General features: G+C 42.3%; 1 protein-coding gene across 1 annotated transcript; it reads right to left on the reverse strand.

The window, feature by feature from the left end:
• Positions 1 to 9,362: 9,362 nt before the first annotated feature.
• ORMDL (Orosomucoid 1-like) lies at positions 9,363 to 10,263 on the reverse strand. Its single transcript, XM_065217410.1, has 3 exons — positions 10,044 to 10,263; positions 9,760 to 9,911; positions 9,363 to 9,694 (listed from the first exon to the last, which is right to left on the reverse strand). The coding sequence occupies exons 1-3, from the start codon at positions 10,212 to 10,214 to the stop codon at positions 9,559 to 9,561; spliced, it is 459 nt and encodes a 152-aa protein (XP_065073482.1). The 5' UTR covers positions 10,215 to 10,263; the 3' UTR covers positions 9,363 to 9,558.
• Between the last annotated feature and the right edge of the window lie 4,038 nt (positions 10,264 to 14,301).

The raw sequence follows: 14,301 nt of genomic DNA on the forward strand, positions 1-14,301 counted from the left end.
GACAGAACTAGGAAGTACTATAAAATGAGTTTTACCTACTCAACTTCAACATCACGTCGGTTAAGCATTATTCATAAGGTGTTTCATGGAACGCGCTGGTTTGACATATTTCAGATTTCAAACACTTCCAAGTTACATGAAAAAGCACGTGGACCGCACAGACTTGGACGCCAAAGTATGCTCTGCAAAAATGTGAATAACTTTGCCGTGAATAACTTACACACTTAGAAAAAAAATCATGTAAATTTAGGTACTCTGAGCAGGGATCTACATTTTCGAAGCTCCGAAATAAACTCGAGTTTTGTTTCTCGCCTAGCCTCGCCTAACGCCTAGCTAGACTATCAGCAAGAAACGAAAATAAAAACTACAAGGGACAGCCCTATTGGGTTGTACGCAATGGCGACGTAGGACTACGTGGTCTTATATTATAAATTTTATTTGTGAACTGCAGCAGGAGCTTGTGTTTTTTGTAGGAATAGAAATTTAATGGGTGATACGGTCAAAATTTGGTCAATATCAACTTGACGTATTTCTTTCAATTTTGCATTTAAAAAACCTGAACACCCCTCATTTTGAAGGTGTGTGTGTGTAGAATGTTGCTCCTATTTTGATTTTGGAATTCACTCTTCAGTTGTCAAAATGCCGTCCAAGCAAGAAGAGCAGCGTATCAAAATTTTGCTCGCGCATCGCGAAAATCCGAGCTACTCGCACGCAAAGTTGGCAAAATCGCTAAAAGTTGCCAAATCAACCGTTACAAATGTAATTAAAGTGTTTGGGGAACGTTTGTCGACAGCCAGGAAGTCTGGATCGGGGGGAAATCTAAAACCGGAAGCCGCTGAGACGACAAAGAGAGTTGCCGGTAGTTTCAAGCGAAACCCTAACCTCTCTCTCCGAGATGCCGCAAATAAGCTGGGTGTATCGTCTACAACCGTGCATCGAGCCAAAAAACGAGCCGGACTATCGACTTACAAGAAGGTAGTGACTCCAAATCGCGATGATAAACAAAATACGACGGCCAAAGCGCGATCCCGGAGGCTGTACACGACGATGCTGACGAAGTTTGACTGCGTGGTAATGGACGACGAAACCTACGTCAAAGCCGACTACAAGCAGCTTCCGGGACAGGAGTTTTATACGGCAAAAGGAAGGGGAAAGGTAGCAGATGTTTTCAAGCACATGAAACTGTCAAAGTTCGCAAAGAAATATCTGGTTTGGCAAGCCATCTGTACCTGTGGCTTGAAAAGCAGCATTTTCATAGCTTCCGGGACTGTCAACCAAGAAATTTACGTGAAAGAGTGTTTGAATAAACGTCTGCTGCCTTTCCTGAAGAAACACGGTTGTTCCGTACTGTTTTGGCCGGATTTGGCATCTTGCCATTACGGTAAAAAGGCCATGGAGTGGTACGCCGCCAACAACGTGCAGGTGGTTCCCAAGGACAAGAACCCTCCCAACACGCCAGAGCTCTGCCCAATTGAAAAATACTGGGCTATTGTCAAGCGGAACCTAAAGAAGACCAAAAAAACTGCTAAGGGCGAGCAGCAGTTCAAGGCAAACTGGCTTTCTGCGGCGAAGAAGGTGGACAAGGTGGCTGTACAAAATCTGATGGCAGGGGTCAAGCGTAAGGTCCGGCAATTCGGATTTGGAAAAGCGGAAGCCTAACTGAATATTTTTCCTGAATTTTATACTAATTGAACTTGAAAAAGAAATTTAATTTGATTTTTTAAATAAACGATTTCACCGATTTACACGCGTTTTCCCTTGACCAAATTTTGACCGTATCACCCTTTAGTATGACTATGATTGCCCTTAAAAGAACCTTTTGATATGAATTTTAGTTGGGACATGTTCAGAAATTTAACTCTTTTGGAAAATCTTGGTGGCAAACCACTCTCTTGAAGATTGGTGGCCCTGTAAAAAGGGCCGTTTGTTGTAAATTTAATCAGCGATTCAACCGGTTAAGATGTGGCAGGTGAGCAGAAATGAGCGGCACCCGAATTTTCCGGTCCATGAATAGTTTGCTGTTTCTCCGCTTTCTCTGGCGAGTTCTGCTAGTTTTCTGCTTCAGGTCGTACACAAAAACCTTTATTAAAGCAGCAATTTTCTGCTTGCACTTGCAGGACCCAGAAATGGCAGGCCGACGGCTTCTTCTCAAACGGTTGCCCACTCCTCTCGAACGGCGAGTCATAGTTGTCGTCTTCAAAATTTTGAAGATGACGATGAAATGATATTCACCAAAGAGATGCAAAGATACTACAGGGAAAGTCGATTGATTCGATAAATAATACGGCACTGGACACGACCACATAGGAGGAGCTTCGGTCAGCTACTGTATGGACGAAAGCAACAATTCAGGGCATACCAACTGAAGTTCCTCCTATTTTTACGGTTTTGTTGCTTGTCAATCAGACATTAAAAAAGTAATCATTTTTCGAGAGCTAGAAAATCATGCCCCACCCATTTTGGGTATTTTATCATTCACTTCATCTGCTGTAGCATTCTACACTAAATTATGCGTTGTATAGAAACAGCCGGTAGAATATCAGTGTCCACCCAGCTAGAGCTCCTCCCCTTTTTAGTTTTTCTCGTTAAACTTCTTCTCTCAACAAGTTGGTAAATCTTAGCCTTTAGCAGAAAGACGCTTAAAACTTTTTTCGGCGAATTTATGATCCTGTTTCACTTCATGATTATTCTCTATGCCTGTTCGGATACGTTAGTACTTACACCAACAATCAATACGAAACTAACGATTTTAAATTGGCTCACTACTTGACTAGCCTATTGGTCCTAAGCAAACGATTAACGTACCCCATTCTAGTCGAAATTCTAGTACTACGCAATGTTTGTTTTGATTCGCTATAAGAGTTTGACAGATAAAATGAGGGGTTATTGGTTTTTCCTATGTTTCGAGGGGTGAATCAATTAGCTTGGGACCGAAGAAAGTACCAGAGCTGAGCCAAAAAGTTGAGCACGTTATTTCGGGACCTTCTAGTCTTAGAGTTACCTCTATGCTTACACTGCGGAGGGATGTCGGTTACACGCTCGAGTAATTGAAAATTCGATAAACAAACAGCAGAATTGCAACCAGCAAGTGTAAAGGCTGGCGCACAATGCATAAGTTTCCGGGTTTTTGACAGATAATGCATGGGCTAACTGTCAAAAAAACCCGAAAACTTATCCATTGTGCGCCGGCCTTAACCCAAGAACCAAAAGCGGTGCGATGCTAATTTTTATTGCTATGACGACGACTGAATTAAGGGGTTTAGAAGCAGAGGGGTGAATTCTCTTCATCGATTTCCTCTTTTGGCTTCACTAACCTATTTCGCACTATTTCTGCTATCCTCTTCTATCATCCAGAACAACAAACGTATCAATGAATGTGTTTGCCGTCGAGTTATTAACTAAACAGAAAGTCGATGCGGAGAATCGATCAAAATCACTTGCACCCTGCTTCCAAGTTTGGTTACAAGATTACAACTCTGGAGAGCATTTTGTGTGGTCGTTGTACACGTGTGGTTCTGAATATGGCGATGAGTGTGCAAAATGTTACGCAATTGCATCCTCCCTATTCGCACACGCCCGAAGACCGGAGGCAAATGCCACTTCGACTTGTTTCGTCTACTAACGACTCTCTGATGACAGTGTTGGGGAAGCAGCAATGCTACATCGACATGTTTCGTCTAGAAACGATTCTCTGATGACTGTGCTCGGGAGCAGCATATGCATGTACGTGGATTTGTTAGTTATTCCGACGCTTTTGGACAATTCTTAACATTTACCACTTTTTGAATAGCTTCTTGTTTAAAAAAAATCAACAGTCGGAAGCATTGTTATCGATGCGTAAAAATATTTCTGATCGATTGGTTATAAAATTATTGAAATTGGTCCAGGGGCAGCTGAGTTATTAACGTTCAAAATCTTTCATAATTTCGTTACATGTTCCATTTTTGGTTTTCACAAAGTGTATCCCCCTTTAGAAATCACAGACGTAGTCCTACGTCAAAAAGAAGCACGCTTAGAAGTAAAGGCTGGCTGTGGATCTTCTCGTCGTTGCTTTGCTCATCACTTTCAATGTAAGTATAGTCGATTTTCTAATTCAACGAAACCTCATTATGGCTTTCAATCCCTTTCGCGAACACTCTATCTCCGCTGTTTCCATTTGTTTAATAGGTCCCGTTTTCATTAATTTTTTGTAGATAAATATGTAGATGGAAGATAAATCAAACATATTACGTGTATCCTGACGAATGTGGCGTCTTAGTGGAATACCTGTATAATGAGAGAGAGAAGGATTAGTAATTTCGATTTAATTCCACTACCTTATTTGCTTATCCTTGACAGATACGCGTATTTCGTCTACAATGTGCAGGCTTCTTCAGTGTCTTGTACTAATAAAGGGGTCCACGATGAAATTGCCACACACAAAATTGATTCGCAAAATTCGAGTTTTCATCCGATTGCCATCAAATTTTCAGGGATTGAGAAATAACTATTAAACTTCATTTTACCATTTTACTCGTATTTTATTTACAGTCCATACGCAAATTCCCGCACCTTGGCCTTAACCCCGGCCATAAGATTCTGCACAACCTGTGAATCAACCGTTTTTTGCATGTAAACCCATACTTTCTTCAGTTCCTCGACTGTCTTCACTACCTTAGGTCGTTTAAGAAGGTGCTGCTTCATAATCGCCCAGTACTTCTCGATGGGGCGGAGCTCCGGAGTGTTGGGAGGGTTGAACATTTTCGGCACGAAATTGACCTTATTGTCCGCATACCACTTCAGCACGTCCTTGGAGTAGTGGCATGAGGCCAAATCCGGCCAGAAGATTGTTGGGACGTTGTGGGCCTTCAGGAGAGGAAGCAGCCGCTTCTGGAGGCACTCTTTTATGTACACCTGTCCGTTCATCGTGTCCTGGGTCACGAAAGGTGCACTCCGCTTCCCGCACGTGCAGATGGCTTGCCAAACCAGGAATTTCTTCGCAAATTTGGACATCTTCTGAGTGCGGACATGCTCCGGAACGCTGAACTTATCCTTGGCCGTGAAAAACAGGTTGCCGGGGATCTGTTTGAAGTCGGCCTTCACATATGTTTCGTCGTCCATGATGCAGCATTCAACTTTCGCCAGCATGTTGAGGTACAACTTCCTGGCACGGGTTTTGGCGGACTTGTTCTGCTTCTCGTCGCGATTAGGGGCCTTTTGTACCTTGAACGTTCGAATCCCAGCCTTAGTTTTGGCCTTCTGGACAAAACTTCGGCTTAGGTGCAGCTTCTTAGCCACATTCCTAACGGAGGCGTTCGGATTTCGGTTGAAGGCCCCAACTACGCGGTTGTGATTTTTGGTGTTGTACGGAATACTTTTTCCTTCACTTCTGGGCTTCCGATCGGTGGTCAACCGTTCCTCGAACCGCTTAATCACTCGCGACACCGTGGAATTCGCGATTCCCAATGTTTTAGCGATGGAACGATGCGAGAGATCCTTGTTCTCGTGATGAATGCGCAAGATTTTATCACGCACGAGCTGTTCTTTCGACTCCATTTCCGCGAATTTTGATCACAGGACTTTAAAACTTGCAGGATGTAAATAATGCACTATGAACTAAATCCACCCAAATTTTCATTAAATTCTACCCAACGGTTAAAAAGTTAGAGGAATTTCATAGTGTGGCAATTTCATCGTGGACACCCTTTACTCGACTGAAGAAAAACATCGCATTTACCGAATATATATTAACACAGGTACATTTTCACTTAGAAACTAGGTAAACTTAAATTTAATTTCCTGTAGGAACAGGTATTCCGCTGCTTACTCGTTGCTGTGTCCTAGGTAGTAACTTGAAAAGCCATGTGTGTCCGTTTCCTTGATCCCTGTTGAGTAAAGTTGAATTACGTTGTTTGATCTCGAGGCTTTCTGAAACATCCAATTTCCATGGTGTAGATACGGTTCGTAAAATCGTGTGAAGATGTGTTCTGCAACCTTTGATTTGAAATCATATGTTAGGCCTTTTTCCTCTTGCTTTTTGGCCTTATTAACCTCCGCTATATGTTCTTTAAATCTAGTTGCTAAAGTTCTCTTGGTTTGTCCTACATATACTTTGTTACAATGATTACAGCTTATTTTATATACACCTGCTTTACCTAAAACATTAACTGGGTCTTTAGTGGATCCTAACAATGATTCCAACTGGTTATGTCTACTGGTGAAAACTAAATCTAATCCGAATTGTTTTAACTGAGAAACGCGTTTATCTTGATCAAATGGAACGGACAATCGTTTCAATGGTTCAGGTGCTGCGGTGAGGGTTGTAAATAATCTCCTTTGTAGAATTCTCGCTTTTTTATCGATGATTGCCTGGATTGTGGTCTGCTTGTATCCGTTGAGTCTTGCTGTTTCCAAGATGTACTGTAATTCCTTAACCTTTCCTGTATCGCTGAGTGGAAGAGTCTGCATTCGATGAATCATGTGGTGAAAGGCGGCCATTTTCTGCTGGAACGAATGGTTGGATGTATAGGGGATAACTCTTTTGGTGCTTGTTGGTTTCCTGTAAATTTCGTATTCAAGCGAGGAAGATGATGACGATTCCCTGATGACTAGAAGATCGAGAAATGCGTCTTTTTCTACCTCGTGAGTGAATTTGATATTCTTGTGAATTCTGTTGTTCTCATCTAAAATTTGTGGAAGGGCTTCCCGTTTAACTTCGCTGAAGATATCGTCAACAAACCTCCACTAACGGTTTGGTAATAGTCCTTTCTCCTTCAGGATTGTCTCCAAGTTGGCCATGAAAAGTTCACACAAGAAGGGGGATAGGGGGTTTCCCATTGGGGCTCCTTTCGTCTGCTTGTAGAAGTTACCTCGGAAAGAGAAGTAGTTCTCTTTCATACAATGGTGGGTCAGCTTAAGGTACGTCCGAATCTTGTTTCTCCATGCTGCATCCTCTCGTTGTGTTAATAGCCAGTCCTCCAAATGGTTGACCGCTTCCTTGACCGGTTCGCTGGGAAAAAGAGCTGTGACGTCGAAAGATACCATAATCTCGTCCTCGTTGATATCTCCTAAAGATTGTAGTTGCTGGGCGAACTCCTGGGTGTTACTAACTGCTTTACTCTGGAACTGGGAACTGGATTCGGCATACTCTGGAACTCTGTGACTAGCCACTTCGCTAGTTTGTGGGTGGGGGAACCAACTGCAGACACGATCTCTCGCATTTCATTTCCCGGTTTGTGGACTTTGGGGAGACCTTTGATCCTGGGTAGAATGGGATTGCGTTCCCGTAAACGACCTGCTCCATCTCCTAATATTGATTTGCACTTCTTCAGTGCTTTCTCCACGCGTTTCACTATGTTCTGTAAGGGGTCTACTCGAAGCTGTCTATACGGTCCGTTGTTAATCTTCGTTTTCATCGGATTGTCGTAATCGTCCTTGTCCATGATAACGACCGCGTTTCTCTTGTCTGCCTTCACGTAGTATACTCAACAATCAATACGAAACTAACGATTTTAAATTGGCTCACCACTTTAGTAGCCTATTGGTCCCAAGCAAACGATTAACGTACCCTATTCTAGTTGAAATTCTATTACTACACTATGTTTGTTTTGATTCGCTATGAAAGTTTGACAGATAACATCAGGGGTGTGTGGATTCATGCAGAACATGCAGGGGTGAGTGAAATAGCTTGGGACTACTTGGGACCGTTGTTCTGGTACTGAGTGAGCCAAAAATAATAATGATTTTCTTCGGGACCCAGTGGTCTTAGAGTTACCTCTATGGTATACTGCTTTACTTTTTAGCTCCTTTACAATCCGAATTTAATTAATCATATTGTCGAGCAGTTTTGGGACGACCTTCTACCAGCGATTTTACGGAAATGAAACAATCAATTCCAGATTTTTCAAGCATTTTACAAATAAGACCCTATTTTCTCGAGGTTGTAGAAGAAAAAATATTAAAATATCGTTCCACGTTAAAGTTCGAGTGGTAGGAAACGTCATTTTAAACTGCTCGAATGATGTGATCCATTATCGTTGGCGCGACTTTGTTCCTGTCCGTCCTTGATTATGTTCGATGTGATAGTCCTAACCGTAATCTTCAAGAGTTTTCACGTGAGAAATGCTTTAAGTATACATTTTCATTTTCCGTCATATACGTCATGAAACCTCTGTTGATGTGTTTCATGAAAAACGAAACTATCAAAGTCGAGCGCTCTTTGCTCGTCCATTTCACCGAAGCTTGAAAGAAAGACCAATCACCGGTGGAAACTAACGATTTTAAATTGGCTCACTACTCGACTAACCTATTGGTCCCAAGCAAACGATTAACGTACCCCATTCTAGTTGAAATTCTAGTACTACACTATGTTTGTAGTGTGTTTTTTTTTGTCTAAGTGTGTAATGTTTGAATCAGAGCCTACACACTTCGAAATCTTCATGTAATTTTAAATCTCCTAAGACTGCCACATGTAAGCGACTCAAATGACATACAATTGTGTCCGTTAGTATTTTTACACGACGTAAAATGAAGCGAAATTGTAATTTTACTCGTTCAAGTTTGTTGACATGTAAAATTATAATGAGACGCATTTATCAGCTACCTACGAAATGTTCCGCCTAATGGCTATAGGAAAAGAGATTTACATTACAGATTTCAGCAAATCTGAACTTTGGTGCAGGCAAATTCTGGCACAACATGTGAAAAGATCCAAGACTTTAAACGTCAGTGATTCGTGGATTAAGACTCATTCAGGCAAAACGACAGTAGCATCCGGTAAAGTAAATTTCGTTTGCCAGATGCTGATGTCGGTTTACCTGAATGAGTTTTAATTCGTGAAAAATCTACGTTCATTGTCATTGTTTACATATGGATGATTGACGATTTAAACATTTTTGAAGATGATGGGGGTCTTTTTAGAAGTAATCGTAGAATTAAGAGAGAGGGAAAAATATGGAATTTGGAATAAATTCAGGGAAAATCGTAGCAGTTGAGAATATTTTGTAAACTTAAGGGAGTTTAGATGTTGAGCGAACGTTGCATAGGTTATAGAATATTCTTTCAGTGGAGTAGTGGTATGCGTGATCAAAGGAATTTCTTCCGAAATTATGAGCTAAGGGAGGCTAAGGGTGATTGTGATACTGCAATAAGGTAAAATGCATCCATCTCCCACAATTTTATTTATCATAATCAGATAATACACACAGTTACGCATAAGTATTTCACTCACATCTAATGAGTTCCCACGAGTACCAGGTTAGCACACATCTCAAACTTAAACTTCAGAAACCTCATTCGGCTAAAAACACACTGACAATAAACCTTCGATCGGTCAGTGTCAAAAAACCCCGCCTAGGTCATAAAACATTCCCTTATAAATCTCGTTACTTTTTTTTTCTATGAGACTCCACATCCCGATGAGAAACATTCTTCATGTAGATTATCTAGTAATTTGTATGTATATTAGGTATAATATTTGTTGTAATAGTTCCAAACTACACCCAAATCCCAGTATATGTCGTTTCGGATATTTCACATGCTTCTAGCTATGTCATTACCGCCAAATGAGCCTCATCGAATTCAGTACTTGTTGATTCCGAACAGTCGAACTCCGTGAAATTGAGGTAACTTTGGTACCAACACCACGACAAGGGAGATGAAATTCGCTATGAAATGGTCGACATCGTTTCTGGTGTACAGACATGTCAGTAGGAACCTGCGCATAATTTAAGTTATTAGAATCACTCATCATCTTCGGCAAGTTCCATTTCAAATGCTTACAATACAATCGGAGCCGCCGTCAGGAATTTCCTTGTAGCAGTGAACTGCTCGCCATGGTTGATTTGCTCCCAGTGAGTATACTTTCTGGAATCGCCCGTATCAATGCTCATCCACGGGGCACCCTTTATCGAGTGAAGGAAGTACAGATGTGCCTACGAGAGTAAAGCATACATAATATTAGATAAGATAAGATAAGATCCGTCCTTGTTCTATTGCTGTGACAGTCTTCTGCACGACTACTCCATCAAATTCAAATCATTAATTCTTATTAGGTACCTACTCACCAAATTGTGGGCAATATTGGTAATCGTCCAAGCGTATGGAATATCAATGAATGGCACAGCCAGGACGACGATGTGAAAGATGGTGATGCCGAGCACGTAAGCCAACCACAGACCCCGCGAGTCCATCCACGAGGAGTTCGGATTTGGTTCACCGTGTCCACCGGCGATCATGGTTGTAATTTTAAATGCAATTTAGAATTTTCTTTTGCTGTGAAAATTTCACCAAATTTCCTATACGCTGACCCGCAACGTTCTAGAATGACGTCTCGTTTTGTTTTGATTACAATGCCTTTATGATATGTTTCCTCGGTGGTATAGTGTACACGAAAGTTGTTGTTATTTTTAGTGAAGAACGACGATGGTACGAACACATGCACTCGGAGAGGCTTGTTACGTAGACGTAACACGTAAGCTTATCGGGCTGGTAAGTTTGTGTTGAGTCTGGTAATTCCATGGCAGGTAGAAGGCAAAGGAATAGGAACAGAAAACGTGTTGCTAAAGCGAAAGTAACTGCATTCAACCCCTGATCAATAATGAACAAAAACAATGCTGGAGGTGGTCGATTCCCGGTCCGGTCTAGGACTTTTTCGGGTTGGAAAATTTCTCTACAGCCATGAGCATAAAGCATGATTGTATTTGCCATGCAATTATACTAATGCAAAAATGGTACAGGCATCGAAAGCTACAGGATTGTACAGTATTTTATTTGAATTTTCTCAAACGTTTCCTTTAGAATCAGTTCCCTTAACAATGTTCTTTTCAGAATTCTTCTAACAAAAATTTGAGCTTCTTTCTGGGAAATCCTTGAAAATTTCATCATACCAATACATAAATTCTCTGCAGAACACCCAAAAAGAGCCATGAAATGCGTTGCTTTTTGAATTTGCTTTTTTTATTCGCTTCAGCTTCACTATTTTTTGAATTCGCTTAGAATTATCATGCAATTCACGTCAGAATTGCATTAAAATTTTGTTCAGAATAATATGCGAGTTCCCCTCTAAATTTCTTTAAAAATTCACTTCGAATCCTCATCAAAATTCTCAAATAACTCTTTTCGAGATGCTCTTGGAAATATCCTCGTTATTCCCTTAAGGCATATATTTTTAGGAATTATGCCCTAAGCTTAGTATTTTTCACTAATCCTGGAATCATTTTCACAATCGTTATGGAATTTTCCAGAACCCTCACAATTGAGTTGGAATTTTAGTCAAATCTCTCGTAAAGTTCTTCACAAAAATCCCTTGGAAATTTACTCTGGAGGTCGAGTAAAGTACAACTCGTTTGGTAACAACTGCATCTGCATTCCAGACGGGTGACCGAAAAAGGAAGCAATCAGAGCTCGTATGCCATAGCAGACCTTGTGTTTTGACAGGAGCGTTCGACGTATCAAGGTCCAAGGCAGATTGATCATCTACAAGATGAGTTGGTATCTCAGCCAGAAGAGCGCTGGAGTTTGAATTCCACTTTCTTAACTTAAATCCACCCGAGAAGGTTAGCTCAACGATTCCCTTCACCAAACCGACAATGGCTTCGATGTCATCGGCTCCAGTCAATCATATCATCGACGTAAAAGTAATTCTTCATCGCCTTCGCTGCAACGGGTTACTTGTCGGACTGAAGCTCTGCTAGACGTTGCAAACACTTCGTAGCTAAGTAAGGTGCGCACACTGTCCCGTATGTGAATGTAGTCAACTGGTAGATACGAATCGGCTCGTTCGGTGAGTTTCTCCACAAGATGCATTGAAGCCGTTGATCCAACAGGTACACCAGTGTCATTCGGTACATCTTCTCGACGTCTGCAACAACTGCTATTAGATGGAGGCGGAAACGGAGCTGAATTGACACAAGATCGTCTTGCACGACTGGACCGACCATTCGTGCATCGTTCAGGGAAACGCCCGTGAAAGTTTTGCAAGACGCATCCGGCTTGAATACAGCGTGGTGTGGGAGAAAGTATACCGGGAAATCAGAATCGTTGATGTCAAATGGTCTAGCCGCTCGTACTCGTGAATAAAATCCTGGTACTGAGCTTTCAGATCTGGATTTGCTTCCAAGCGTCTTTCCAGGGCGAGAAAACGTTTAGTAGCGATTATTTCAGACTCTCCAAGCTGCTGCATCACGAGCTCCATCTTCGGTAGGGACACTACAAATCTTCCACTACTATCCCGTGTTGTTGCTTCGTCGAAAAGCGCTTCACACGTTGACTCTTCCACTGAATGGATGCTGCTGGACTTGCAGGACTCCGGCTCCCAAAATCGTGCTAACTGGTCTTGGATGTCCGCTAGTGTACATGAATATGACACTGCTTGAGGCGGATTTACTGGTTGATTTGGAATGGGACAGGACACGACCCAGCCAAAGACGGCATTTTGCAGAGTTGGTGCGGTTTCCGATACCTTACTGCGCCCATCGGTTAGGGGATCAAAGTAATACTCCGCTCCAATGATGGTATCGATGGGTCCTGGTTCACTGAACTGCGGGTCTGCCAACACGATGCTGCTAGGAAGAATCCATTGGCTGGTGCTGATCTTTCGAACGTGAAGTGTTGCTGTCAGCTCTGGTAGCACATAGAATGGCATGTTTTCGGCATACGACGAAATATCACCAGATCGGGGAAAGATGAATGCCTTGACCATCCTCCGATTCTGTTCCTCCAATTCCTTGGACCGCCAAATAATCCGGGAAGCCTTGAAGTTTTAACTTTTGGCAGAAATTGGTGCTCATGAAGCAATATTGCGAACACGAATCTAGTAAAGCTCTGGCTAGTCGTGTCGCTCCGTACTGATCTTTAACGCCACACCACAGCAGCGGATAGCAGTACGTCTCAAGTACGGTTTTAGTTACTGATTGACAGTGAAATTGTGTTCTGACTAGTGCATGTCTGGTTTGTGGTGGACAGTGGTTTAGTGTTCTGCGAGAGTGTAATAGGGAGAGCGCTTGTGGAAGGTTGAATGGTTTGGTTGGGTATAGACTGGCCTTGAGTGTGTGATTGTGTCTGGTGTTGCTGTTGGTTCGCTGATGAAGGTTTCGCTTGCGCCGATACGGAGGATATACAGACTGATTCGAGGCATTGTGCAACAGGTAATGATGTTTCTGTTGGCAATGGTGGCGTCGAACTGGATTAGGTTCATGTATGTGGGAACCTCTTTCGGGTTGTGATGTGTCTCCCAGTGTCGAAGAGTAGCGGAATCTAAGCACGAGCGAACAATGTGCACTAATATGGTGCTCCAATTGGCGGTCTCCTCTCCGATTACTCAGTGATTCGTAGCTCTCCTTCTTCATAACTTCTACCGCAAACAAGGAATCCAAATGGGCCTTGACGATTAAGTTCTTTTTTTCGTACCTCCGTTCCAGTGTTGTCCAAGCCACCTCGTAATTGACTTCAGAGATCCCCACCGTGTTGATCTCTTGTAGAGTTTCGCCCGTCAGTGAAGATCGTAGGCAGCGTCGGAAAAGATCACCAAGGGAAAAGTTCGCGAGTCATAGTGAGTTTTGGTTCACTTTTCCAACACTGATCGTAGGTACGAGAACTTATCCATAGCTGTCAACTGTTGATTTTTGTGTATCAAGCTATGGAAAGTGCCTCGGAAGGTGACCCACACCATGAGTTGTCCACTAAAGTTCGGCAATTTTATTTCAGGCAATTTTACTCTCGAACCATTGATCGGACCGGCTTGCAGTACTGGTCGGGCATCAGGTCTAGCTCCAACAAGATCAGGCTTCGGCATTATCCTTAAAAGACTAGCCTTCAACTTGTAGTAGCTATTTTCAATCTTCATAACGATCGGCACGTTTTCTTCCTCTCTCGCCTGCTTCACAGCATCTATGCGAGCTTGATGTTGTTCCTTGGATACCTTGATTTCAGCTTCTTCTGCAGGAACAATGTCATCCATCAACAACTCAGTTCTTCGACGGACTGCGTGGAATTCCTTGAACAGCCTCCTCCAATCTATGCAAGCGGATTTCCACCTGATCACTCTGCTCCTCTTCATAATGATCTACGAAATACTGGATACCATCGAGAGTCCTTCGAATGTTCCTTTCTTGCTTCTGAAGTTCACGAAGATCGTTAGTCATGTTCACTACAAACTCACAGCACTAATTACTAAGAAAATTGAATAGGACACTTCACTGGCACCGATAATTATCACTTCCACTGTGCACTTTTTATTCACGTCCCGCACGATCTCGCGACCCGAGCAAAGTCGGTTAACAAAATGAAAGCAAATCGATATTAAAGTTTGCAGTTCCTATCACA

The sequence above is a fragment of the Ochlerotatus camptorhynchus genome, unplaced genomic scaffold (genome assembly GCF_037179485.1).
Source record: "Ochlerotatus camptorhynchus isolate MF236.1 unplaced genomic scaffold, CSIRO-AGI_Acam_v1.1 ptg000077l, whole genome shotgun sequence".
Lineage (NCBI taxonomy): Eukaryota > Metazoa > Arthropoda > Insecta > Diptera > Culicidae > Ochlerotatus > Ochlerotatus camptorhynchus.

What these genes read in the sequence shown, in the direction of transcription:
- ORMDL (XM_065217410.1), bottom strand. Translation starts at nt 10,214, where the DNA reads ATGATCGCCGGTGGACACGGTGAACCAAATCCGAACTCCTCGTGGATG. An exon ending in CCAATATTGCCCACAATTTG is followed by an intron (nt 9,912 to 10,043) that starts GTGAGTAGGTAC and finishes TTACTCTCGTAG; the next exon opens with GCACATCTGTACTTCCTTCA. An exon ending in ACGGCGGCTCCGATTGTATT is followed by an intron (nt 9,695 to 9,759) that starts GTAAGCATTTGA and finishes AATTATGCGCAG; the next exon opens with GTTCCTACTGACATGTCTGT.